The 27,190-nt window shown below is 36.6% G+C and overlaps 1 protein-coding gene across 1 annotated transcript in view; it reads right to left on the bottom strand.

Annotated features, from left to right (window-relative positions):
• LOC150078359 (nucleolar protein 16) overlaps positions 1–27,190 on the bottom strand; it is a 61,880-nt gene that overhangs the window by 20,399 nt on the left and 14,291 nt on the right. The window contains exons 3-4 of the mRNA XM_090384839.1: positions 23,884–23,974; positions 17,110–17,216 (exon numbers count right to left, since the gene is read on the bottom strand). Of these exons, the coding sequence (XP_090240965.1) occupies positions 17,110–17,216; positions 23,884–23,974 (198 nt within the window). The remainder of the gene's footprint in view (positions 1–17,109; positions 17,217–23,883; positions 23,975–27,190) is intronic.

Genomic DNA, 27,190 nt, shown 5'->3' with positions numbered 1-27,190 from the left:
AACCATTGTGTCGAAACAACTCCCCAGACTGAAGATTGAGAAGTTGCTGAGTAAGAAGAAGCATGCACACCAGTCACATTACACAACCACCTGGTTCAACCTCCTCAAAGTTCGAATGATGTAATGAATATACAGTGGGGCCACAAATCCGATGGTAATTTGTTCCACAAAACCCATTGTATGGCAACTCGTGAAGGTATTCACAATATGAGATATACTTAATGATGTCAATTTATAACTAAGTAATACTCTGACTTACGCTAACTCTGAGTTACGCGGTTCTTGATTTTTTCGTTTGGCAACACTGCCGCCCACTATCTTCAAGGTCGTTTTTCATATGCTATCGATATACGGTGCGATGGCATAGAGTGAGATCGAAAGATGAACAAAATTCAACTTTGCTGCCGCATGAGCTGCACACATATACAAGAATTTGTATTCCAACTATCATATTTATATGTGTGCGTTCGAATTCGTGCTCAACTTTTGTCGGAAATTACATCGTTTTCATGAGAGAAATGGATCGCGTCGGTCAAGCCGTATATCGATAGCATATGAAAAACAACCCTCAGTGTTTCTCTTGGTGTGATACGCATTGGACGTGTTTCGTGCAAGCTCTACATGCATAATTACGATTCTACGATCGACGAAAGTTAAGATTGTTTTGTTATATGTTTTCCAAACCCTTAAAAAAACTATGTCGTTCAAACGAAGTAAATCTGATTCTCCTGCACCTAGTAAGAAGAGGAAAACGATATCTTTGGAATGTAAACTTAACATTATCAAGGATTTTGATAGGAGAATGAAAATTTGTGAATTGGCAAATAAGATTGAGCTACCGGAATCCACAGTAAGAACAATCATAAAAGATAAAGAAAGAATTCTCGAAGCAGTGAAAAATGCTCAATCCTTGAACTCAAGCATAATTCGTAAACTTCATGGTATTATTGCTGAGATGGAAACAATGCTGAAATTATGGTGTGATAATCAAGTAAAGAATTGTCCAGTCGATCAGAACACTGTGTGCTATCAAGTTAAGCTGATTTTTGAGAGGTTGAAAGAAGCTGGGGAGGTGGGCAAAGATGAAAACTTTGTAGCTAGTAACGGTTGGTTCAACCGATTTAAAACTCGCTGTAACTGGCACAGTATCGCGCAGAGTGGAGAGGCGGCAAGTGCCGATAAAGAAGCTGCGACTTCTTTTCCTGGCTATGATAGAAGAAGGTGACTATAGCAGTGAAACCGTATTTAACGTGGATGAGACTGGCCTGTTCTGGAAGAAGATGCCTAAAAGAACTTTTATCGCGCGTGAAGAAAAAAAAACTTTCCAGGCTTTAAGGTTTCCAAAGACCGATTGACAGTGATGGTTGGCGGGAATGCAGCTGGTGACTGTAAGTTAAAATCTCTCTTAATTTATCGCTCCGAAAACCCAAGAGTTTTAAAAAATATATCTAAAATTAGCTTGCCAGTGATTTGGAAATCAAATCATAAAGCTTGGGTGACAGCTTCCCATTTTGAGGACTGGTTTGGTCACCACTTCATACCCGAAGTCAAACGTTATTGCAAGTCTAAACAGATTCCATTTAAAGTGATGTTTCTTATTGACAATGCACCCGATCACCCTCCTGCTACCCTAATTAATTTCGACCCACGTGTGAAAGTTGTGTTTTTGCCTCCAAACACAACCAGCCTGCTTCAACCGATGGACCAGGTAGTCATCAAAACATTCAAGGCTTACTACATGAGGTGTTCATTTGCATGTCTGAATGAAGCTATGAGACAAAATAGTGAGATATCTGTTAAAGCCTTTTGGAAACAATTCAATGTTTTAGATGCCGTAAGAATCATTGAAGAATCTTGGGATGAAATTCACAAAAAAACATTGAATGGTGTCTGGAAGAAACTTTGTCCATTTTTTTTTTCAAAAACGAGACGAAAACAACGCCAGAAACTGATCATGTCGCTCATGTGAAAGAAGAAGTTGTTAATCTTGCCAGGCAATTAGATTTGGAAGTCAATGGTGATGATGTCAACGAGCTGTTGGATTCACATAGTCAGGAGCTGACAATGAATGAGCTCGTAGAGATGCGTGAGCAAAACGTCACTGAAGTATCCGACACTTCAGACCCAGTTCCACCAGAAAAGCACATGACAATTGCAAGATTGACAGAAGGTCTCAGCTCAATTGAAAAGGGCTTAAAAATTTTAGAAAACAGACTCCAACGAAGAACGCATTATAGCTACAAAGCAAGGAATAAAAAAATTATTAGCTTGCTACGAAGAAATTCTGCGTGAAAAAAAGGTGCTGTGTCGTCAGACGAATTTGTTAGATTTTATGAAGCCATCGACATCGAAATAACTTTTTTATGTAAATCATTTATTTTTTTAATACATATTTTGTATTAATGTGTATAAAGAACTGAAATTTTATTAAATATTTTTCTTCTAAACTAGTGTTTTTGTTAGTCTTTGGTCCCAATTAAACAAAATTTATATGTATTTATATGCAAAGTTGTACCCCGACTTACTCGAATTCGACTTAAGCGATTTTCGTCAGACTCACCTATCGCGTAACTTCGGGGTATTACTGTACTTAAGTAGTTGGCTACATACAGTAATGATGCAATTGTACTAACTTGTACACCAGTTAACCCATTGTATGTTGAAAATATTGTAAGTTGAAACCAATAATACATTGATTTCTTGTAATTCGTTCCCAAAGAACACATAAAATGGGTATTTCTTACATGTTATACTTTAGTTTTACATTAAAAATAAGTGTTTTATAAAGATTATTTCATAGTCATAAAACATCTTAAAATAAAAAACAAACAATTAATTAGCATTTACCTTAGACTTGAAGTGCAGAGCTGATGAAATCAATGGTGGTGGGACTATATCATGCATCAGGTGTCTTTTCAGTCTTTTGTAGCTTTCTGAAGTAAGAGATGACTTTGTCTTCCATTTTACACATCGTGAGTTCAGTGTTTTCAGTGTCAGGGTGTTTTTATCACTTCTCTTAAATGCTCACAACAAGAAATGACAGTCTTCAAATCTTCAGTTGACACTTTTTGGGTTTCTTTTTCTTCCTCTTCAGTGTCACTTTCCGTAATTTTCTCTAACTCTTGTAGCTCCTCTGTTGTAACTGACACCCATGAGCGTCAATAAGGTCCGCAAAATCCCCTTCGCCAACCTCCAGACCCATTGATTTACCAAGAGTAACAATATCATTTTTCAAAGCACCATCATCTTCAAATTCGTCAACATAATGTATAATTAAATGCCAGATGTTTTTCAAGGCTGAATTTAAGCACCTGGTGGAAACATCATTCCAAGAACTTATAATCAGCCCCACCACAATAGGGCATACTGAACTTTCAAAAATCTTTGAGGGTGACAGCATTTTCAACCACGGGTCACTGCAAAGCAACTTGCAAACATTTTCATTGTGTAGATTTTATTGAAGTTTGCAATCACTTGCTGGTAATTGGTTGAAGAGGAGTGATGCTGGGTGGCAGAAATTTGATTTGAACAAAGTCAAATAGTGCCTCAAGAGATTGAATAAGGTTGGGATCATGGCCTGGCATATTATCCAGCAGGAGCAGTGCCTTCACAGGACACTTATTTTTTTCAAGTTAAATCTTCACTGAAGAACAGAAAACTTCAAGCTCTCATTCATTGAAGACATATTCTGTAAACACTCCCAGTATGCCTTTGTCAACCTTTTGTTGTTTAAATACTCTGGGGCTGTTAGAGTGATACACAAGAAAAGGCTTCAGCTTAAAATCTCAACAGGCATTGGCACCCAACAAAAGAGTGAGCCTATCTTTCATAGGCTTATGCCCAGGTAAGCTAGCCTCATCCTTAGTGATGTAGTTCTCCTGGGCACTCACTTCCAGAAGAGGCCAGTTTTGTCAATGTTAAAAACCTGCTGGGGATGATAACTCCCCCATCAACAAACTCTTGGGATTCAATTTTAAAGGCCTCAGCTGCTCTTCTTCTTCTTCTTTTTTTTTTTTTTTTAATGAGCACTGGATGCCTCCCCATGCCTTTCAACAATTTGATATTCACCCCTTTTTTTTGAAGTGCTCGAACCAGCCTCTGCTGGCTTTAGCCTTCAAAGCGCACAGCACTGCCACTGGTTGATGAAGCTTTAAGTTTCAGATCGTCATAGATCTGAAACAATCGTACGAGTAATGTTCCGCGTGCCATGCATTGAACAATAAAAAAAGACGTTATTTGGTTGAGAACAATTGTTGTTGTTGTTGTTTTGGTTTTTAGGAGCATTAGCAACTAAGGCCATATTGCTCCGGGATATGCGGTGGTCATTCCCTCACCTTTCCGCACCCTCCGTATTTGGTGGTGACGGGCAGAGAACAATCGTACGAGTGATGTTGGATGCGCCACGCGTCTGAAAATTTTTACCCATGTATCATTCCAGATATATTGGAAAGCCATCGGTACCTGCAAATATCATCAGTCCTTAAAATAAATGATCGTATGAAAGGTATACTGGTTCCTGAAAATATTAGATGTCGATGTCATAAGTCGAGGCCCCACTGTATATAGGTGAAACTACACAACAGAACAGAATATCACTGACATTTGGAAGTGTTCCCCATATCTCATAATTCTGAGTTGTGGCAATACCATTCAGTTGGAAATAAACCTTGTTGGTCCAGAAAATGTTCCAAGGCCAATTAACAACATCCATCCTAGCCAGAAATTGAATAAAAAAATTTAAATGTTTCTCATTATCACTTGCAGTTATCTGCTGTGTCATATGCAGTGTAAATGGGTGCCAGAGTGATATGCTTCAGAGGACCTTGTAGAAAGTTGATTACAAGAGGTTCACTTGAAAAATTTTTACACAACACTGTATCACATAGCAATCTGGAAATCTAATGAAATTAAAATGACACTTACACAATCAGACACTAGTAACTGGGTAATTTTCTTATGCTACTGCCAAAGTGATCAGCACTCCAAAACAACTGGCCAGGTAACTATCAATTTATTCCATTTCAAAATGATATCAAGCTGCCTAGTATTCTTATGTTTAAAATTCTCTTTAACTGTAACTTTGTTTTAAATGAAAGGTTATTTTTGTAACAACCCATCTTTTTTTTCTTTATCATGCAGTACATTTCATGTTATTAGGGGTTAAGATAAGAAAATTTAGTAATTTTTTATTTCACAGTCAATGAATTCTTTCAAATTTCATTGTAATGAAGAGTGCTATTATTAGAATCTAAAACTCAGAAGTAAATCAATTTACAATAATACAGTCAATTAATATACTGTTACTGCCATAGCATACATGTTAGGTAGTGATGGGTATAAACGAATGATTCATAATCCATTTCAATGATCGAACAATTGTCATAATTGATTTTCAATTATTAAAATAGTCAATTATAAAAAATAAAAAAATGCCAGAGAACAGAATCAAATTAATGATTTTGATACTATAATAAGGTTTTTGCAATGTCTTATACCTGACCTCAGAAGTGCTTCCTTCTGAATAGAGTCTAAAGAGAGAGAGAGAGAAAGGAGATCAATGCCTTAGATGTGGGGAACAATATTCCGATTCCGTAAGGCAGATTTGAGATGTGTACAGAGTTTGTTTGTTTGTTTGGTTGGTTTTTAGGAGCATTAGCAACTAAGGCCATATTGCTCCTGGATATGCGGTGGTCATTCCTTGACCTTTCCGCATCCTCCGTATTTGGTGGTGACGGGCTCGAACCACAGTCTAATCAAGAAGCGTGTGCTGCGCACTGCTGCTCCTTCCCACCTGGCTACGGAGGTGCCTGTGTACAGAGTAAGCAGCTGTTTAGAAGAAATGTAATACTGAGAGCAAAAGAGAAAACTTAATTTTTTTTAGATGCAGAGGATGCAATATTTGTGATGTGCTTATGCCAAGAGCAATTAAAAGTCAAGGTAATCCATAATAGAGATATGACCTTGTCTAAAAATCTGAATGTCATTGAAGATATGGTAGGAGGGGGGGGGGGCAGAAGAATCCTTTTTGTGAAATATAAAACAGGACTGAAATTAACTGTTATCTTTGTCCCAGTAAAGAATTACCTGGAGATAAGCATTTAAGAAATTGGCAGTGGATATTCGACAAGTTGAAGCTGTTTGCAGGGCAAGGTTTCTCAAACTGGAAGGTGGAATGTATAGTGTGCTATCATTAGCAAAACTATGGACAGAATTTCCAGTCAATGGAAGAAGGTCATAATATACAAGAGATAAAGAATGGGAGATAGAACTGGACCTTTGGGAACACCAGCATCAGCAGAGAAGTTAGACGACAGAGAACTATCTACCATCACCAGCAGTCAGAGAGAAAACTGGTTACCGAATAGCAAAAACCATTCAGTGTTCCATTAGATGGAAGATTGTTTGGAAGACCTTTTTGTCAAATATAATCAAAAGCCTTTGAAATGTCAAGAACAACTTTTCCACCAAATTTCTCCAAAAATGGGTAACATAACCCAGTATATTACCAGTGGATTGACACTGACAGAATCCAAACTGGCAATCATTGAACAGATGGATTTCTCCATTACTTTAGAAACAGTAGAAGTAAGTACAAAATGGGATGATAACTGTATGGGTGGGATTTGTCATCCTTTTTAGGAACTGGCTGGATATGAGCAATTTCCAAGCAGAAGGGAAAACACCAGTGGAATAAGAAAGTGTAACAAGGTGACACTTTAGAACAGCAGTAAGCTCCAGAGCACAAGTTTTGAGAACAAGCATAGAAATATCATCAGGCCCTAGAGCTTTCTTGGCATCAAGATTGTTCAAAATTCTTCTGCATCCTTTTGACAGAAGAGCATAAGAGGCAGTGAGGGGAGTATAATAGAGGTGATTTACCAAGTTCAACAATACAATAATTAGAAGAAAATTAAAATGCTACCAGTTTGGCTTTACCTTTAGCTTAGGATTTCTATTGCCAACTGTAGCTAAGGTGGCAATAGAACAATCAGATTTTAACAGAGATGGAAATACAGATGTGAAAGGGCTGCATCCAGTAACTTTGGCAAGAGATCACAGAATGCTTTGATTACCATTTGGACAAGAAGCAAATATTCTACCTTAGCTTGGTAGAAATCTAGTTTGCATTCATAATGGTTGTGAGCATTAAGAAAATGAATTTGGAGATTTGGATGCAAACCAATTGCAATATTAAACATTCTTATCTCGAACAGCCCTAGCACATTTATTGGAAAACCAACATATAGATAAAAGACGAGTGTGGTATAAAGGATTTCATTTTTACAAGAATAATTTCACTGTCATGATCTGAGCAAACAGAGACATCAGAAGATTTAAAGCAGAGATTGGTAAAGGCAAAAGATGAATGACAGATTTGGGTAGAGAGATCTTAAGTCAGAGATGATCAAAAAGAGGAGATTCCAAATTACTCAGTCTTTGACAGGGAATATCAGAGCAGACATATGCACAAGAACCACCTTTGAACCAAAAGGAATTGTACAGCGAATAATTAGGACAACTGAGATGAACAGTAGTTGAATCAACCAATAATTGGATTCCGTCAGAAAATCTATAGTGGAGCTTGGCAGACTGTAAGGGGAAATGAATATCAATGAGATTGGAACTGAGACCACCTATATTTGTGAAATGAACGGGGGAAGTGTTAGAGTTTTTTTGCAGATAAGTTTGTTCTAATAGTTTTACTATTCGTGATGTAAAAGGTGGGGAAAACATGTAAGTAATGAAATTTTTTGATATGCGATTCAAGTTGCTGGAATAAACTCAGCTCCTCAAAAATTCCTCCCCCCCCATAAACAGACATTACTTTGATCCCTCCAGTCACTAACTTGCAGAGTAGAGGCAGTGAGATTATACAATAGCTGATTTGTCATTTGGATGCTTCCTACAGAGTTGCCAATAAGTTCAGCACAGTGGACTATCAGTGGCTGGCTTCAGAACACCATTTTAGAGCTAAACCCGCAAAACATAAGGAAGATTGGATCTCGCCATTATGTTCATCATAACCATCTCTTCTGTCAACGCAGCATGATTGATGTCCTTTGAGGACATGATGAACATCATGACGAGATCCAATCTTTCTTACATTTTTAAGTTACAGCTCTAAAACAGTGTTCACAGGGCAGCAGCTTGACAGTCCACCAGACAGAACCTATTGGTAACTGTCTAGGAAGCATCTGGATGATGCTAGCATGTCCTAACCTTGCTGCTTCTATTCTGTCAGTAGGGAGTTCAATTAGTGTGTTCATGGGGAAACATTGCTGAGGCCATGTTATGTCAAAGTAGCTGGGTGTACTCCACATCCAAAACTTTCATTACTTAATACGACATGCCCCCTCTCTTCCTTTAATTTATCTACTGAATGCATCATGAACAGTCAAACTAATAGAACAAAATTATTCTTCCTCATTTGTTTCACAAATATACATGGTCTCAGTTACAATCTCAATGATGTCCATTTCTTATAGTCTGCCAAGCCGCACTTACTTTTTCTGACAGAATCCCAACCATCAGTTGCTTCCACCACTGCTCGTCTCAGTTGTCCTAATTATTTGCTGTATGATTCCTCTTGTTTCAAAGGTGGGACTTGTTCATATGTTTGCTCTGATATTCCCTGTCGAGAACTTAGCAATTTGGAATCTCCTCTTTTCAATCTTCTATGGCTTAAAATATTTCTACTTCATTCGTCTAACTCCACCAATCACTTGGAACTCTTTGGCTTCCTTTGTCAGAAAGCCTATTTTCTCCAGTCTTTCCTAATAATGAGGTAATTTTTCTTGATAATTTTAACACTCACAGCTGTTTTGTAGTCACACAGACTCAGCTGGTTGAAATGCTGCAGCTTTAGCAATTATTAAATGACCTCACACAAACTGTTCGTTTATTATTATTAACCATATGGTGCAAGAAAGCCTGAGGCTTATGCTGCACTGGCCAAAAAAAAAATTTCCAAGTTATCCTGAGAGAGAGGGAGAAGTAGAAAGGAATCACCAAGAAAGAGAAGAATGATGATACCCTGGGTGCCAAGCCCATACTTACCAGAATACCAGACAATTCCAACACTCTCAACTATTCATGAACCATTCAAAGTACATTGGCTGAAGTGAGTGATCCTCTAGGCACCTCAGATCATAAATTGACGTTGGTCTATTCTCCAATGGAGAATTTCTCTCATGGCCATTCTCAATGTAGTGTTGTGTGGCATTAAAAGAATGTGAAATGGAATGATCTGTGAGATTTCTATTCTTCGTTTCCACAGTTAGATTAACGTTTTAAAATTTCTGATGTCAGTGTTTGCTCAGATCATGTCAGTGATGCAGGGATGAAATCCTTTATTCCACATTCCAAAATCTTATGCTTTACTAAAGCTTGGTTTTCCAATAAATGTGATATGGCTGTTCAAGACAAGAATGTTGCATATTGCAATTGGCTCGCATCCAAATCTTTAGGTTCATTTTCAAAATATACTAAAGCTAGTAACAATTGTAAAGCAGAGTGCCATCCTGCTAGCAAAACAATCCTGCATGGTTGTTGGGTTGTTGGTGCAGCTGTGGTACTGTCCCCCAATACATTCAGATATTTTCTGTGTCATTGAAGAAGATAGGTCCAATGATTCCAAAACATGAAATTCAATCCCAAACTGTAACACCTGGATTATTTAGCTGATCATGACATGTGACTTTTTGATGACCATTAACACAGCTGTAATTGTTGAGATGGCCTGAAAAATTTGAAGCTAGCTCCACTGAACTGGATAATCTTCTCAAGGAGTACACCGCTCTGTCTTAATTCACTCAGTATATTGCAAAATTGCATCAATCTGAGAACTCTTCAAATGAAAATGCTCCATCAATCAAAACAAAGACCTGTGAAATTTATTGCTCTTTAGAAGCCTTCTTGGTTGATTTATTTGGACTTTGCAAGATGCTTGTAAGATACACTAATATTTCATTTTCCTGGGTGGTAACAGTTATTGCTCAACCACTCTTTGGTACACTAACAATAGACCTTGTCCAGTGGAAAAGTGTTAAAGACTTCAACACCACTTCACCCACACCAAATCCACATTCTTAGTTTTCCAATATTGTTTGACTACCTGCTTGCATTCATCAGCTATCAAAGTTTCTGTATTACCTACCTTTGCAACAGACAACTATATACAGTGTGTTTCAATTAAAATTCTCCAGGGTCTATCTCACTTATTTTTAGGTTTAGGCCATTTGCTAAACTTTTTGAATTTGATGTTTAAATTGGACCTAATAAGTATTAAGTACCTATTAAATAAGCATTACCATTTTGATTTCACAATTTCAAAATATAAATTTTGCCCACTCAACTGCTTTTTTCTTAGTGGGAAAGTTGTTTGTTACCCATCCTCGGTTTAGTCCAGTGTTCTCCCTAGACCTATTGAATAGGTGCACTGCCTGGTGAATTTTAGCCACCCGGCTAAAATTTAAGCGATTCTCGCAGTACCTTATGGCTGCTCATGATCTTAATCAATATTAATTCAAAGATACTATACAATCGAGATCAATGTGACAGGAGCATATAACATTAAATTATGCAATTAATTTTTCTCTGAATCGCTTAAGTCACATTTATAAATAACAGAAAATTTTATAATATTGCGAAGTATTACAATTCCCCACCAGGCTACTTCGTAATGCCACCCGGCTGGCAAAATTTTCTGGAGAGAACACTGTAGTCTAAACACATCATCAGTATACTTCTGAAACAAACATAACTGATTTTATTTGAAGAAAATAACAAAAAAAACAACAGTTGTGATGGCTGCTTTTCGACAGGCACATTTACTTGTGTCGAACAGCTACCTGTACAAGGACAATAATGTGTTGTAAATTTTTCTCCTCTTGCAGTAATTACAAAAGAAATAACATTCAAAAGAATTACTTTAAAAAAAATAAATTCTGGGGTGGCAAGCAGCAATTTCTAGAAACAGAAGTTTATAAGGACAAAAAAACACACACAATAAATTCACTGTCAGGAAATAAAAAAAAAAAAAAAAAGGATAAATTAAATGAGACAGATATTTTGTTGCTTAACTTCACGACTTTACCCAGATATTTATTAAAGATCAGTTATCATTACCGTTCAACAACACTATACACTGTTTCTATTATTTCCATATATAAAATAATTTTAATCTTATAGCAAAACAGCAAATACACACCACACAAAATTTACATTCTACATGCAACCTATATAATAAATTAGAATGGGTATTCTTAGAATAACATGTTAATTTCAGTGCATACACTAAATTTCTCCCTTTGAGATCATCTGAATTGCTTGGGGGGAGGGGTATAGACTTGCTTTAACAAAACCCCAAGGAAAAAAGGGGAAGGGATGTGGTAGCTATGACACTTCGCCCCCATATTCTATACGTTGGTCTTTAAATATGCATTGCACCCACTGTTGTAACGCTACGATTTTTGCAGTGGGGTGCCATCGCAACAAACTCATGTTGTCGGACTTCAACATTTACAGAACTTTTTAACCAATCAAATACATTAATATGAAGTACAAGTAATTTGTAACATTTCTTCCTAGTCGGTTTACCATCAAGAGAAACATGGCTGACAATAACACATATGCCACAACACACATTTATGGTTCATCTCACGTGATGGCAAGTATTTCTGCAACAATACAGGTTTTGACAGATAGTAGCCCAGTAGCAGGAATTGTGCCTGTTGGTGAAGCCATCAAGAGAGATTGTAGCCTCATCAATCTACAGGATATTACTAAGGAAACAGGGCTTTTCTTCCATCTTGATTAACAGAAAATTACAAAACTAGGCATTTTGTATCACCACCTTCATGCAAACTTTGTGGCAAAAACAATTGATAGGGACACAGTTTGTTCTTTCAAAGGATCCTCCACATGTAGAAGAAGGTTCCCAGACACTGCTAGTTGTATATGACAGGAAGGTCACAACATCTTCTTCGCGAAGATGTTCCTATTTCAGTACAGATTTGTATCCTTTTTAAGCATTGTGCTTCCAGTTAGCACAAATTAAGTCACAAGTATGTGGGATGTGATATTTACAGCCTCTCAAAAAATAATCTTGCTGGTGCTCTAGCATTTCTGTTGCATCTCCATACAGTAACACCAACTTGCATAAATTGTTTCTGGAAAACATGTTTTAACAAGATTTTACAAATATGCTTGCAAATAAATACCAAGAAGTTGTACTTCTAATGAATTATGTTGCATTCCTCATTCAGTTTATGTAGCTTGACTAACACTGTGATATGTAAATTTCAGGCTTTTGCAGCACACCATGCATATTCTGTTATTTTATTTTATTTTTTTTTTAGGAGCATTAGCAACTAAGGCCATATTGCTCCTGGAATATGCGGTGGTCATTCCCTGACCTTTCCGCATCCTCCGTATTTGGTTGTGACGGGCTCAAACCCCGATCTAATCAAGAAGCATGTGCTATGCACTGCTGCTCCTTCCCACCTGGCTACGGAGGCACCCCCCCCATGCATATGCCAACTGAAGGGTAATTCTGCATAGTAAGATATTTCTCATTTCCAGTGGACCAGGGAAAATGTGGCAATTCATGCAACACTGAAACTGACAACCCCCCCACATTTAAATCAGATGTTGGCTTTTTATTTTGTACCGAGGTTTACACTTTCTTTCAAAAATATACTACCTTTATCAGTTAAATTATTACTTATTGTGTTGTATATTATTTGTTTATCTGCTATTTTGTTAGAAGACTAAAATTATTTGAATCCTTTGTTGTTATTAGTTACATTTTTACTTTTAATTTGAGGAAATAAAAACAGCATCCATACAATGCTGTTGAATGTTACTGATAACTGATCTTTGATAAAAAAAACAAATCGCAAAGTTAAACACCAAAATTTCCACTCCCTTTTCATTTATTTTCCCCACTTTTGTTTATCTCCTGATAACAAATTGGTTCTTGAGGATTGAAACAGATACTCTCGGGTATGACAAGCTAGGGGTTACTATCTGGGAATCTAAGATGCTGATGGAACTAATATTCTGGTGATAACTGAGTCAGGTGGACCAAATTTCAATGAAGTCCAGTCAGTCTGCGAAAAACAAATCCTCTGCTTGCACCTTCACAATGGTGGTACTATTAACAACTCTGGATATAGCACCTAGTTTACTGGCGTGACCACTTAGGTGCAAACCAAGGTAATTAGGTGTTGAGGTGTGTGGCAACTACACTACAACAGAGAAACACCAGTCCTGTGTGGAACCAGGTAATACTAGGTGGTAAATGATTCTCATGAACTAGTGTAATAGCACCAAGTGGCATCAAGTTGCTTATCGAAAGCTTGAAGTGGTGAAACCTATGTTTAGACCCCAGAGCAAAGCTCCAACAACCCACCATCTCTTCCAACATGCAGTATCATTGATGACTTTTTGGGGTCATGATAAGCATCATGGCGAGATTCACTCTACCATACATTTTGAGAGTATAGCTCTAAAATGGTGTTTTCAAGCTGACTGCTAGATAGTCCAAGAGGTAACTGGAAAGAGTCGGAGAAGCGTGTATGTGGGGGAGCATTGTCGAGGCTACGTTATGTCAAGGAGGGGTGTATTGTTGCTGTGTATATATACCATATCCAAAAGTTTTGTTACATAACGTGTTCCACCCACACCTATTCTTTTCTACTGAATACATCATGAATGTTCAAACTAGTAGGACAAACTTATCTGCGAAAGATCTAAATCTTGTAAACACTTCCTCATTCATTTCACAAATATGGGTGGTCCAAGTTCCAATCTCATTGATGTCCATTTCCACTTACAGTCTGGCAAGCCCCACTTACACTTTCTGACAGAATCCCAATTATCAGTTGATTCAATCACTGCTCATCACAATTGTCCTAATTAGTTGCTATACAATTTATTTTGCTTCAAAGGTAGTACTTGTGCATATGCCCACTCTGACATTCCCTATCAGAGACTAGCAATTTGGAATCTCCTCTTTTTGATCTTCTCTGGCTTATAATTTCTCTACCCTCATTCTGCCAAGGTTGATCTGTTGCCTCTATCAATCTCCCAATTCTGCTAATCACTTGGAACTCTTTGACTTCCTTTCTTTGAAGCTCTACATACCCCTGTACAACTTTCCTAACACGGAAGTAATTTTAATGTTCACAACTCCAGCTACTTCAGTTTTCTACTCACACAAACCCAGCTGGTCAAGATGCTTAGACTTTTGGAATTACTAATAATCTTGCACACATTATTCATTTACCTATCAGAATACCATATGATGCTAACCACACAGCCAACACCCTCGATCATTTTCTCATGAAAAATCCTTCCAATTACAACTCTGTAATTGGAAGGATTTTTCTAGTCTCTTCTCCAATGGAACTTTCTCTCATGGCAATCTCAGCATCAGGTCATTTGGCATTGAAATAATGCAAAATGGGATGATCTGTGAAATTTCTATTCTTCTTTTCGATGATCAGATTACAATTTTGAATCATCTGATATAATCTTTGCTCAGATTGTGTGTGAATGAAATCTTCTATTCCACATTCCAACTTAAAATCTCACCCTTTACCTAAACCTTGGTTTTCCAATAAATGTGTATTGTTTAAGACTATTCAAGATAACAATGTTGGATATCACAATTAGCTTGCATCCAAATATTCAGGTTCATTTTCTGCCTATTTGCCAAAGCTCGCAACAATTGCAAAGCAGTTATTAATGAGTCAAAACAGTAGTTGAGCATTCTTGTCTCTTGCAAAAGCTATTGGCTGTAACTCTTGCCCTTCTGTACTACCACCTCTGTTAAAACCTGATGGTTCTATTGCCACTTCAGCTAAAGATAAAGTCGACGTGCTAGCATCCAACTTTTCTACTAATTCTAGTATTGAAAAAGGGTGTCAAAAGAATTTTGAATAATATTCATGGCAAGAAAGCACCAGGTCCTGATGGTACCTCTCCACTTGATTTCAAAACCTGTGCTCCTGAGCTTACTCTTTCTGCGGTAAAGTAATGGAGAAATCCATTATCTCCAACTCCATAATTAACTTAAAACCTTCCATGTGATCAGTGATCAACAGCATGGATTCCATCAGTGTTAATCCACTGGTGATGTAATAAGCATATGTTACCCATTTATGCACAAATTCAGTGGCAAAGTTTGGTTAAACTTAGGCAGTTGATCTTCACATTTTAAAGGCTTTTGATCATGCTTGGCATAAAGGTCTTCTAAAATTCCACCTTATGAACTGCTGACTGATTTTTGTAATTGGGTATTCAATTTTTAACCTGACTGCTCACTGCAGGTGATAGCAGATGGCTCTGCCTCCTAACTTCTCCTCTAATGCTGGTGTTACCCAAGGTTCAGTTCTTTCTCCCACTGTTTTCTTCTTGTATATTAATGACCTCCTACCATTGACTGGAAATCCTATCCATAGTTTTGATCACACACACACACACACACACACACACACACACACACACACACACACACACACACACACACACACACACACACACACACACACACACACACACACACACACACAGCTCAAAAATGGTTTTATTTTTATTCAAAGTAATTGCCACCTGATTGAATGCACTTATTACACCATTCAAAGTTTTTGAAAAGAGCTGGCGAAGGCATCCAAAGAGATTACTTTCAGTTTGGTGGTTATATGTTTTTCTTTATGTCCTCAACATCCTGAAATCTCTTTCTTTTGAGGTCAGTTTACACCGTGGGAAAAAGGAAGAATGCTGATACTAGATCGAGAGAGTTGGGTGATGGTTGATCTGTACAATGCCATTATCAGAAAACTTATCAGAAATGTCTCTACAACAAGTGTGGAATGGGTAGGGGCATTGTCATGCAACAAGAACCTTTCTCTTTAAATTGCAGCCTCACCCAGGAAATGCACTGCAATAGCCTTTGAAGCACCCATACCAGAAGCCTTTGAAGCCTTCGTACCTGAAGGGGGAGTGTCTTGGTGACAATTTTGAAGTCCACTGCATACTCTGATGCTTCACCTCTGGGTCATATTGAAACTCCCTTCATTCATCTCCAGTGACAATACAGTTGAGGAAATTAAAATTGCCTTGGCAACCTGTATTAAGTCTCTACACAATGATATTCTATGTTGCTTTTGCTCATCTGCAAGGCTGTGGGACAAAAATTTGCACATACTTTCCTTTTCTCCTAAATCTTCATGCAGAATTTATTCATATCCAAATTATCTTATATCCAAATCATCAGCCATCATTTTGAGGGTCAAACAACGATCTCTTGCCACAATTTCCCAAACTTTTGCAGCTCTGTCCTCATTTTGAGAAGTTGACAGATGACCACTTCTTCAGTCATTGCAAACATACTCAAATCCGACTTTGAACCACTTATACCATTCACACACCCTGCTTAACATTTTACTTATGGTGACAAAATGTTAAGCAGTACTTAACATAATTTTGTCACCATAAACAGTTTTTAACATTTCATATGTTTGTGGCAGATTTCCCCAGTTGAAAGGAAAATTTTTATATTTGTTTGTTGCTCCACTGCAAAATCATGACACAGAACAATAATGGCTACTAATGAAACTGGTTGTTATTTGCAGCCTGTCAGCCTACTGAACAATCTCCGTACCACCATCTGTTGGAGGAAGTTTGAACTACAACAATACCACTTCCATTTATATTCAAACTCATTGAGCAATATTTCAAGAGAACCAGTCCAGGAACTTTATTGTCACATCTTGTGGGTGTGTGAACACGTGGCTAAACGATAAGTGCTTAAAAATCATGAATATCCTTGCACCGGTCAAAGAGTTGTTACACAGAGATAATTGAACAGATATGAGAAATACAATAGGCACTCTGTGCATTTGTGAATGTGCCCAAAAGTAAGATAACATATATATATATTTTTTTTAAAAATAATTCCTGTAAATCTTATAATGCTTATTCAACGTACAAACTTTAGAACAAAAATATTAATATTTCAATATTCTAATGTAATGCCTTCTGGTCATGCAATTAAATCTGATAATAATAATGCCATTTCAAATATTTACTGCTTAACCCTACCTTATAATTGTTTCCATATTTCTCTAACATATATACACAAAATTTTACTACTTCATTAGGCAATCTCAAAATTTCTTGCTGAACAGATTGTGCTTCTATTTCTAACTCTGAAAATTAAAAATAATATATAAAAATATTTATAAGGTGTGATTATTGTAACAATATCAAATACAGCAATTAGAAATAAGCAGACATGAAGAAAAGCCATTTAAGTTTATGCTTAAAGATTAAAGGAAAAATACATAAAGTATCATATATAATATAGGTGTAAAAATACCATAGACAACTCTTAAAGGAAAAAAATTACAATAGTAGTGTTAAAGGCATCATTTCAGCTGTATCTCATCCTTCACAATGAGTTACCATGTATTGCACTACTTTGAATAAGTAATGCTTCATTAACAGAAGACTTGTTACTTATTCTCAGTGGGCACCAACACCCACACAGCACCGTTTCAAGGCTTGTTAGCTTTTCATCGGTGGGTGGGCAAGCACCCCAGTATTGCAAACATGACAACCCAGTTGTGAAGATAATCCCACAATATGAGAGATGCCAAAGGGTGCACATAATGTTTAAGTAAGACTAGATGCAACTGGGCATAATATTTTTAAGAGTATAATTATCTATATAATATAGACCCATCCACCAATGAAAGGCTAACAAAGCCTTGAAACGGTGCTGTCTGGGTGGTGGTGCCCACTGAGAATAAGTAACAATAGTCTTCTCTATTAGTGAAGCATTACTTATTCGAGGAGCTTGTGCGCCATTAAACCCCCATCACACACACACACTTATTCGAGGTAGTGCAATATATGGTAATTAGTCGTGAAGGATGAGCACAATATGAGATACAGTTGAAATGATCCCTTTTACACTATCATAGATTTTTCCTTTAAGAGTTGTCTGTGGAGTTTTTACACCTATATTATATAGATAATTACACTCTTAAAAATACCATGCCCAGTTGCATTTAGTCTTACTTATAAAGTATCATAAGATGTTTAGTTCATTATTAAATGCTTGGAAGGATATAATGTACATGTATAACAAAATGATCAAAGATATAAAGTCCCAAAACTAGCAATCTTGGGTCATAGGTTGGTGGGATTTATCAGGTTCTTGGATAATAAATCACAACCAGTCAAGCAAAAAGTATAAAATAAGGTACAAATTGTAGAAGTGTAAAAAAATAAAATAAAAATAAAATAAAATATATATATATATATATATATATATATATACCCAACTCAGTGATCACTGAATTATGAACACCTACCTAATACTAGGTCCTCCTTTTGCCCTCAGTACAACAGCTATCCAATGTGGCATTGATTCAACAAGATGTCGGAAGCATTCAGGAGGGATGGCCAACCAAATAACGTGACTCATCTGACCAACACACCTTCTTCCAGTCTTCAAACATCCAACTTGCATGCTCTTTGCACCAGATGAGTCTTTTTACGCCAATGAACCTTGGTTAGGAGAGGATGCTGTAGGGGTCGTCTGCTGGTATAGCCCATACGTGCGTACGATGCATGGTCATGCCTGATATTGTTCCGGGTTGGCCCATGTTGTATTGAGTAGTCAACTCTTCAACAATGCTGCGCCTGTTTGCCTGTACAAGTTGTTGGACCCGGTGCTCACCTCTAACATCAACCTTTCGCTGACCTTTGCAATTTTGCTGTTGGGTTGTTGTTTGACCATTTTGACACCAGTCCTGTACACTTTAACTATAGTGGCTCTCAAACACCCCACCAGTTCAGCTGTTTGGGAAATCAAGGCACCAGCTTGTCGAGCACCCACAATCTGTCCTTTATTAAAGTCCAATAAATCCTTCCTTTTACCCAACATGCTTGGAATTTTACCTACTGAACCACTGACACTTTATCTACGCTATATAGGTCAACTAACTGTGCACGCTCATACCTCACTTGGTCAACGGGTCACGTTCAGTTTTCACAGTAGTGTGTATAAGGGTAATAAAACAAAAAACACATTTTGTTAAGTACCAAACATGTTTTATTTCTTGTATATTTCTTTGTAAGTTACGAAGTAGGTAGAAAATACCCACGAGCAAAAACATTATGACTACCCATTCTCCGCCAGTGAATACACCCCACAGCGCCTAGCAATGAAGTCACACTGGCACGTGTTATATATAGTTGTTGTTGTTATGGAGGTTTGATGGCGCATAAGCTGCTATGGCTATAATATGTCTATTCATTTATAAAATAAGGATATGAGAAAATTCTGTAAAATCAGAAATAATTAAAAAGTCCAGTTTGCCTAAGGTAGTTGTAAAATTTGGAAACATTTGCATTGTCACCAATGAGATTCTCTAAAGTTATTGGTTTATCAAGATTTACCAGTGATAGCAGGGTTGAAGTTCTGTCTTGTCTATAGTAGGGGCAGTCAATAAGAATGTTTTTAACAGTCAGATTTACATAACAATGTGGACACTGTGGTGGATTGTCTCCTGTAAGTAAATAAAGGTGGGTCAGATGAGTATGACCTATTCTTGCCCTTGAAAGGACTACTACTTCTCGTCTTGATGTATGGACACTGGAGCGCCAAATTTTCAGATCCTGTTTAAACTACAAGAGTTTATTATTAGTTTGAGAGTGCCAGATTGTTGTCCATTCTGATAGGCATGCCTATCATGCAGCATGGATGATTTATGCAGTTTTGTCAGCAAGTTCATTGCCCAAAATACCAAAATGTGCTGGAATCCAACAGAAGGTGACTAGTTGGTGGCGTTTTTCAATCTATAGTAACAAGTTTCTAATTTCATCAAGAACAGGGTGAACTTTATCTGAAGAATTACATAATCCTAAGAGTGAGCTGAGGGAATCAGTGTAAATAACAGATTTTAAAGAAAAGTCAGAACAGAAATTTTCTAAAGATAATTTAATTGCATTTAATTCGGCTGAGAAGATACTGAATTCAGATGGAAAGGATGCTGAAATTGTGGTATTCAGAAACACTGCAGCTGCTCCAACATTTGAATTAGATTTAGAGCCATCCATGTATATTGGAGAAAAATCAGTATATCTTTGATTGTGAATAGCATGAAGCTGTCTGACATTTGAAACTTGAAAAAATATTCTTTCCCCATTGACAGAGGTAAGTGTCACAGGTCGGTATAGGAGGAGGAGGAACCCATGGTGGTTGAGTACAAGTTTCTACCTGTTGTAAGGAATGGATGGAAGCATCCAAAACCTGCATCAGTTCAATAAGGCAAAGACCAGCTGGTTTTACTATACTAGGATTATTTCTGTAGAGGTTTTCTAATGATGGATTTAAAAGGTATGACTGAATGGGATGCGAGGCACAACTTTGTATCCTGACAGTGTACTTTAGCAATAGTGATATCCTACGTAAAGACAGTGGGGGCTCATCAGCATCAATTTAAAGGCTATGTGCTGGCAATGTTCTAATGCACCAAGTGCAATCCTCGATATATTGTGTTGAACTGGATCAAGCCAGCGAAGAGCAGCACTCATTAATTACCTCTATCTTCTCCTACTCAACCATCCTTTTATCCATTGCAGCAACTTACCCTTAATACCATTCTGCTCCAATTTGTACAATAGTCTTCCATGCGCAACAGTGTCAAAAGCTTTCCTGAAATCCAAATATATGATATCAAAATTATTTTTTGCATCCAGTTCCTTTGTAACCACATCATAATATCCTATCAAATTTGTCAGACAAGACTTTCCCTTAACAAACCCATGCTGTGTCTGAATTATTGCTGCAGTATTGTCTAGATGATCCTGCAATGCATCTTTAACCAGTGACTCCATTATTTTACCCGGAACAGAAGTTAAACTAACTGGTCTGTAATTACTCGTGTCACCCTTCGATCCCCTTTTGTGAACTGGGGATACATTTGCACATCTCCAGTCCATGGGAACCTCCCCTGAGTCCAAGGATGCTCTCATAATTATGGCTAAGGGTTTGCTTAGTTGCTTTGCCGTCTCCTTTAATATAACTGGATAGATCCCATCCACCCCAGGTGCTTTTCTTATGTTTTAACTTCGACAATTTCTCCTCCACTTTGCTTTCAGTTATTACAAAATCATTAAGTATCCTGCTACAATTTGATAACCTTCTGCCATTTTCAAACCTTAATAATTCCTCATGTGTGAATGTAGATGCAAAATACTCATTCAGTTTGTTTGCTACCAATTTATATTATTAATAAATAAATATAGTAATAATCTTAATACAGGCATCTTTCTTTGCTTTTCTTCGTATTTGGCAAAACTTGGCTTTTATTTTAGCATGTGTACATTCCTATTTCCACCAGTAGTTGCTGTGTTTGCACTTTCGTGGCAAAGATTTTATTATTACAGATGTAGCAGCTGGTAAAACCTAGTTAGTTATATGTTCAGTGCTATTATCTGTGTACTGGGATTGGACTTTCTCATCATAAAACTGAATGTGAGAGGCATATTCATTCCAGTGTGCATTATGCAATTTCCAAGTAGGGCAATACAGTAGAGTTCAGTTGACTTTATCCATGTTTAGAGCATACAGAGAATCTATAAATGGTCACTACTTAGTGGATCATCAAGAACTGATCACTCTGTATTAGTATATATGGCAGGAAAACAGATTGAAAAGTCAATGGCAGTCATGGATCCTATAGAAAAATGGATATAGGCAGGCTCACCATTGTTCAATAAACTGAGAAGCATCAAGCAGGTATTCTATTAGCTTACTTCTCTTGTCAATTGTTGGAGATCCCCACAGCAGATGATGAGCATTGAAATCTCTTAATAAGCACAACAGAGATGGCAGTTGATATCATATTTTCTAATTCTCCACTACTTCTGAAAGAGTCTGAAGAGAAACATGTCTGGGTGGAATATTGTTTCTGACAAGAACTGCCACCCCTCCATGGACAACAATCAATACTGCTATCTCATATAAAGACGTATAGTTTTAACGGTAGGACACAATTGTGAATTTAAATGTTTCCTGCTAGGGCATATCAATCGTTAAGGCATCCCTTGCATTCTGAAAGCCTCTACAATTCCATTGAAGGATTCTTTCCATTATGTGGTTTAATGGAAAGTTTCTTATTCCAACTGCTTTTTAGTTGTAGATCACTTGTATTGATCTATTTTTGTTTGTCTTGTTTTTAAGGAAAAAGGGGTGTGTTATGTCATTTGTGTCAGTATTCAATCCAATGGAGTTGATTTTTGGAGTTGTCATTTGTGTCAGTATCCAATCCAATGATGGTTGCAGTTTGATAGTTTCCACCAATTTTGATTTGCTGTCTTTGGAGGACCATTAACTGTAATGGTAACTGGGGCATTACTGGCTTGCAAGAGTAGCTCATGGTGTATTGTCAATGATATATAGGAATTTTTCATTGCCAGTATAAGGCAATGGTCAGGCCACACCTTGAGTACTGCATACAGGTCTGGAGGCCTCATTTTAGGAAAGATGTGGAGCTGTTGGAACAAGTACAGATAAGGGCAATGAGATTGGTGAGTGGAAATAAGGGTTGCTAGTAGCAAGAAAGGCTTAAGTTCTGCAAATTGCAGCATCTGGAAACTAGATATGTGCGAGGTGATCTGATTCAAGTGTATATTCAAGTATAAGGGCTTTGAATGGTTTGAGGAAGCTTAATGTTGATGGGATTCCTCTTGCTCAGATTATACACCTGAGGGAGCATAAATTCAAATTGCAGAAAGACAGTAATTGAATAGATGTAAGGAAATGTGCCTTTAGCGAGCGGTTGTTTGATTGCTGGAACAAACTTCCATCTGTTGTGGAAGTTGACAGCTGAAATAAATTCAAGGCACTAATCAATCTTTTGGGTGGAATGTGAAGGGTTTTCTTTTTTGCATAGGTGTATAAGCTCACTTTCTTGTATCATATGCCTTTACTAATGTTAATACCATTGTATACCTATAATCAGTGTATACCATTAGTGAGCATCAGACTAAGTAATAACATGCAGTGCTTAATGTAAGTTATGCACTGCCTGTATACTAAAAAATCTATACTTATGACAAATGTTTCATTATTAAGCCACTTGTTGTAGCAGAAAAAACAGTATTAGATCACCAAAAATGTTTTTTTTTTGCATTCTCTTTGGACAATACTAATATCTCATCGTATTTGTGTTCTCATGAAAACAGAAATAAATCTACCTTTCAAATATAAATTGGATAACATTGCAGACATATGTTGAACTAGTAAGAGAGTAAAAACAGGTAATTTTAAACTATAAACGAACGTGTAATTTGAAACTATGTGGAGGGTCACCGGTCTATGATGCACCACTCTTTTATCAGCTGCAAAAAGTGGTAGGTCACCTGACAGTTTCTCACATTAAATTGCCCTGCAAAAACAAAAACAAAAAAAAAAAAATCACTTGTGACTGCAGTTTGTCTATATTTAGAAAGGTAGGAAAAATTTCAGATAAATGTTTAATCACTAATTAACAGCTAAAGAGTGATTATTTTCAAGGGTCAGCTGTCAGGTTGTTTGTTTGTTATTTGGTTTTTAGGAGCATTAGCAACTAAGGCCATATTGCTCCGGGCGGGAATATGCGGTGGTCATTCCCTGACCTTTCTGCATCCTCCGTATTTGGTGGTGACGGGCTCGAACCCCAGTCTAATCAAGAAGCGTGTGTTACGCACTGCTGCTCCTTCCCACCTGGCTACGGAGGCGCCCAGCTGTCAGGTACCCCACCTCCACCATTCCATTGGTTAAGGATTACATATACCGATTAATTCAAAGACTGAACCTACCTTTTACAACAAAGGACTTTGGTTTCATTTCAGATACACATGAACAATTCTCTTCTTCCCTGTTAGTTAAAATCTTTGACTCTAGAAGATGCTGCAATAAAAAATCACTTGAATGTGAAATTAGTCACATAAGCAGAATGTAATACAGTTGAAGCTCTATGTAATGACACCCCACCAAAGGGAATGAGAAAAATGAACGTTATATATCGGAAGGACATTATATCGATTGTTCATAAAATCAGCAAACAAAACAAATAAAAGTTTGTACATTTAATGTAATTCTACTAATACAATACAGTATAATCTTATTTATAGTATGAAGCAGAGCTGTAATGCTCAATATGTTCTACGCTGATATCAATATTTGTAAAATAAGAGAAGTTTACCTCAATATAATACATATGATACTCTCCAGTAATTAAAACGAAAAAAATCGAAAATCTTAAATAACAGTAAAAAATAATTAAAAATCAATTGAACACAATTAAAAATCAATCTAATGCAATTAAAAATTAAATAGATTAATTAAAAGAAATATAACAAAAAATGCAACACACACGGCATATGGTCGGAAAGTGTTGTCAGCTTCAGGAAGGAAAATCGTTCTGCATTTTTTTCGTTATATTTCTTTTAATTAATCTATTTACTTTTTAATTGCGTTAGATTGATTTTTAATTATTTTTTACTGTTATGTAAGATTTTCGATTTTTTCGTTTTAATTGCTGGAAAATATCATACAGAAGTGTTCTACGTATTATATTGAGGTAAACTTCTCTTATTATTTTACAAATCTTATTTATAATATGTACTATAAGAAGGTTACAAATAAATTGTAAATTTCACTGCTTAGGCTACATACCTAACAAGAGAATTGTTTCATACTTTAAAATAATCTGTCAAAACACTGTTTCAATGGTAGAGCATGTTTTAAAAGAGAATTATGAAGGTGCGCAATAGAGTTATTTCACTTTTGCAGTTAGTTTGTGCTTGAAAAATCAACATACAAATTCTAATCCTTGAGGAACATCTTTCACTGGAACTTCTTGCTCAACCACACTAGGTTCCTCATCTTCATCCCTACAAATTTCAGAAGATTCCATTATGTCTGCAATAAGTTCCTCTTTATTCGCGCATATCCTGAAACATTCAATGTCCACATCCAATTCTGTGTAATCTTTGAAGCTTAGGCGATGATGCACATGCTCAAATATTTTTTCCCTATTATCGGACTGTTCTTTGCAATTAATAGAGGAAGAAGTATGCGACTTCACACAATGTATCATACAGCATGTTTGAAGCAGTTGCTGATCACTTTTTCATTAACTTCATCCCATGCAAAAATACATTGCCTGCAGGATATGGATTTCACACTGAATTTTGCTTTCAAGACATAGCACAATTTTGTTTAATAGCATTACTTGATAGTTTTTCTTACAACACTGGATTACACCTTGATCGAGTGGCCGAAGAACTGATATCATATTCGATGGTAGGTACTCGACAGTGATTGAATGTAGGTAGTTTATTTGACAATGAGGGATGCAGTTATCCACAAAGAGCAAAGTTTTTCTATTCTTCTCACTCGTCCTGTGATCTAAGTCTCTCATCCATTCTTTGTAGATTTGTGATGTCATCCATGCCTTTTGATTTTCTCGATACCTAGACGGCAATGTCTTCAAATCTTTAAAGCATTAAGGCTTCTGGGCTTTCTCAATGATTAAAAGAGGAAACTTCTCTGTGCCAGACATGTTTGCTGCTAGGAGAACGGTAATCCATTGTTTAGCCTTTTTTCCGCTGCTACATTTCTCACCTTTAAATGTAAGTTTTTTTATCCAGTAGCAAATTAAAAAAAAAGTCCAGTTTCATCGGCACCGAAGATGTCATTGTGGTTGCATGTCAGCAAAACATTTTTTAAATGATTTTCCTTCCATCCATTCCTTTGTAGCATCAATGTCACTGCTGCACTTTCGCTACACACTTTTTTGAAAGACAGGCCATGACCAGTCTTAAATTTCTGGAACCATCCGTCTGAACTTTTAAATTCTTCAATATCATATCCTTTCAATGTGCAAACAATTCAGCCTTAGCTTTTAAAAGATATCTACGGGAACTTTTTTTGCACGCATCATCATTAGCAATTCCAAAAGTACCTTTTCAAGATCCAGATACTCCGCCTTTCATGCTCAAATCCTACCCAGTGCAGCAGATTTCTTTAAACTTTCAATCTTTTTCTGATCTTTTAGAATAGTGAACAGAGTACCAAACTGTTTGGCGATGTCAGTCTTAGAAAGCACACCGTTATCTACAGCTTGCAAAATCCTAATTTTATCTGCAATTGGCATAGCTATCTGCTTTCTTGGAATCATACCAATAAATATACACTCCAACTATGTAATGAAAACTTATAGCCAATGTTCATTTCATTACCACACTGCAAGAAAGAGCATGGGAAATCTTAAATGATTTCTTACGGTCAGGCTGCAAGCTCATCAATTACTTCAATACATTTGAAGTGTTCTGTCATTTTTAATGCAAATAAGTAAAAATTCAGATAAAGAGATAGAAATTTATGATCATTATACAGAAATCCTTTTAATTTCAATGTTGTTATACTGAATGTAAAGTAGCATTAGGTTAATGAGAAACTGGCTGGGACCAACCACATAGAATGTTATAACAAGTTGGGACGTTATAAAGAGGGTTGCTATAAAGAGCTTCTACTGTATAAGCAAAATGGTACACAAAAGCATGCAATTACATATTTATTCCATGATGTGCTCCATTAAGTTGGTAATAGAGAATATAAATTGACTCTGGAGAACAAGAATTAAGAGCTGGAGAAATGCTATCAGATGTAGAGTAGAAATATGTGGAGCAGAAAGATTCTCAGCATAGAGATTACCTTATGGTTCTTCCAGTCTATGGCAGATGCAAAACAACAAAAAAATGTTTCAGGAGACTGTTTGGACAGATAATTTTGCAAAATTATCAGGGAACGTGTAAGTAAAAAGCTGGATGCTGGCAAACTGAAATACATATACATCTGGGAGTTATGATAATGGTGAAAAATATTTGTATTTAAGAGCAAATATATACATTTATGAGCCACATTTATGTATGTTTCCACAATCCATTAATAACTGCCAAACTAGTGTATTAATTGCTAAAAACAGTTATAATTAAGATATAACTACTACTACTACTACTATATAACTAATATTACTATAACTTTTGCTGGAATATAAAAAGGTTTTTTTTGTTAAGGAAATAAAAACAAGAAAAAAAGTGGTGAAAATTTAGCAAAACA

Source organism: Mastigoproctus giganteus, chromosome 11 (genome assembly GCF_048544385.1).
Source record: "Mastigoproctus giganteus isolate SK-2022 chromosome 11, ASM4854438v1, whole genome shotgun sequence".
Taxonomy (NCBI): Eukaryota; Metazoa; Arthropoda; class Arachnida; order Uropygi; family Thelyphonidae; genus Mastigoproctus; species Mastigoproctus giganteus.
This window is presented reverse-complemented; position numbering and strand designations above follow the sequence as displayed.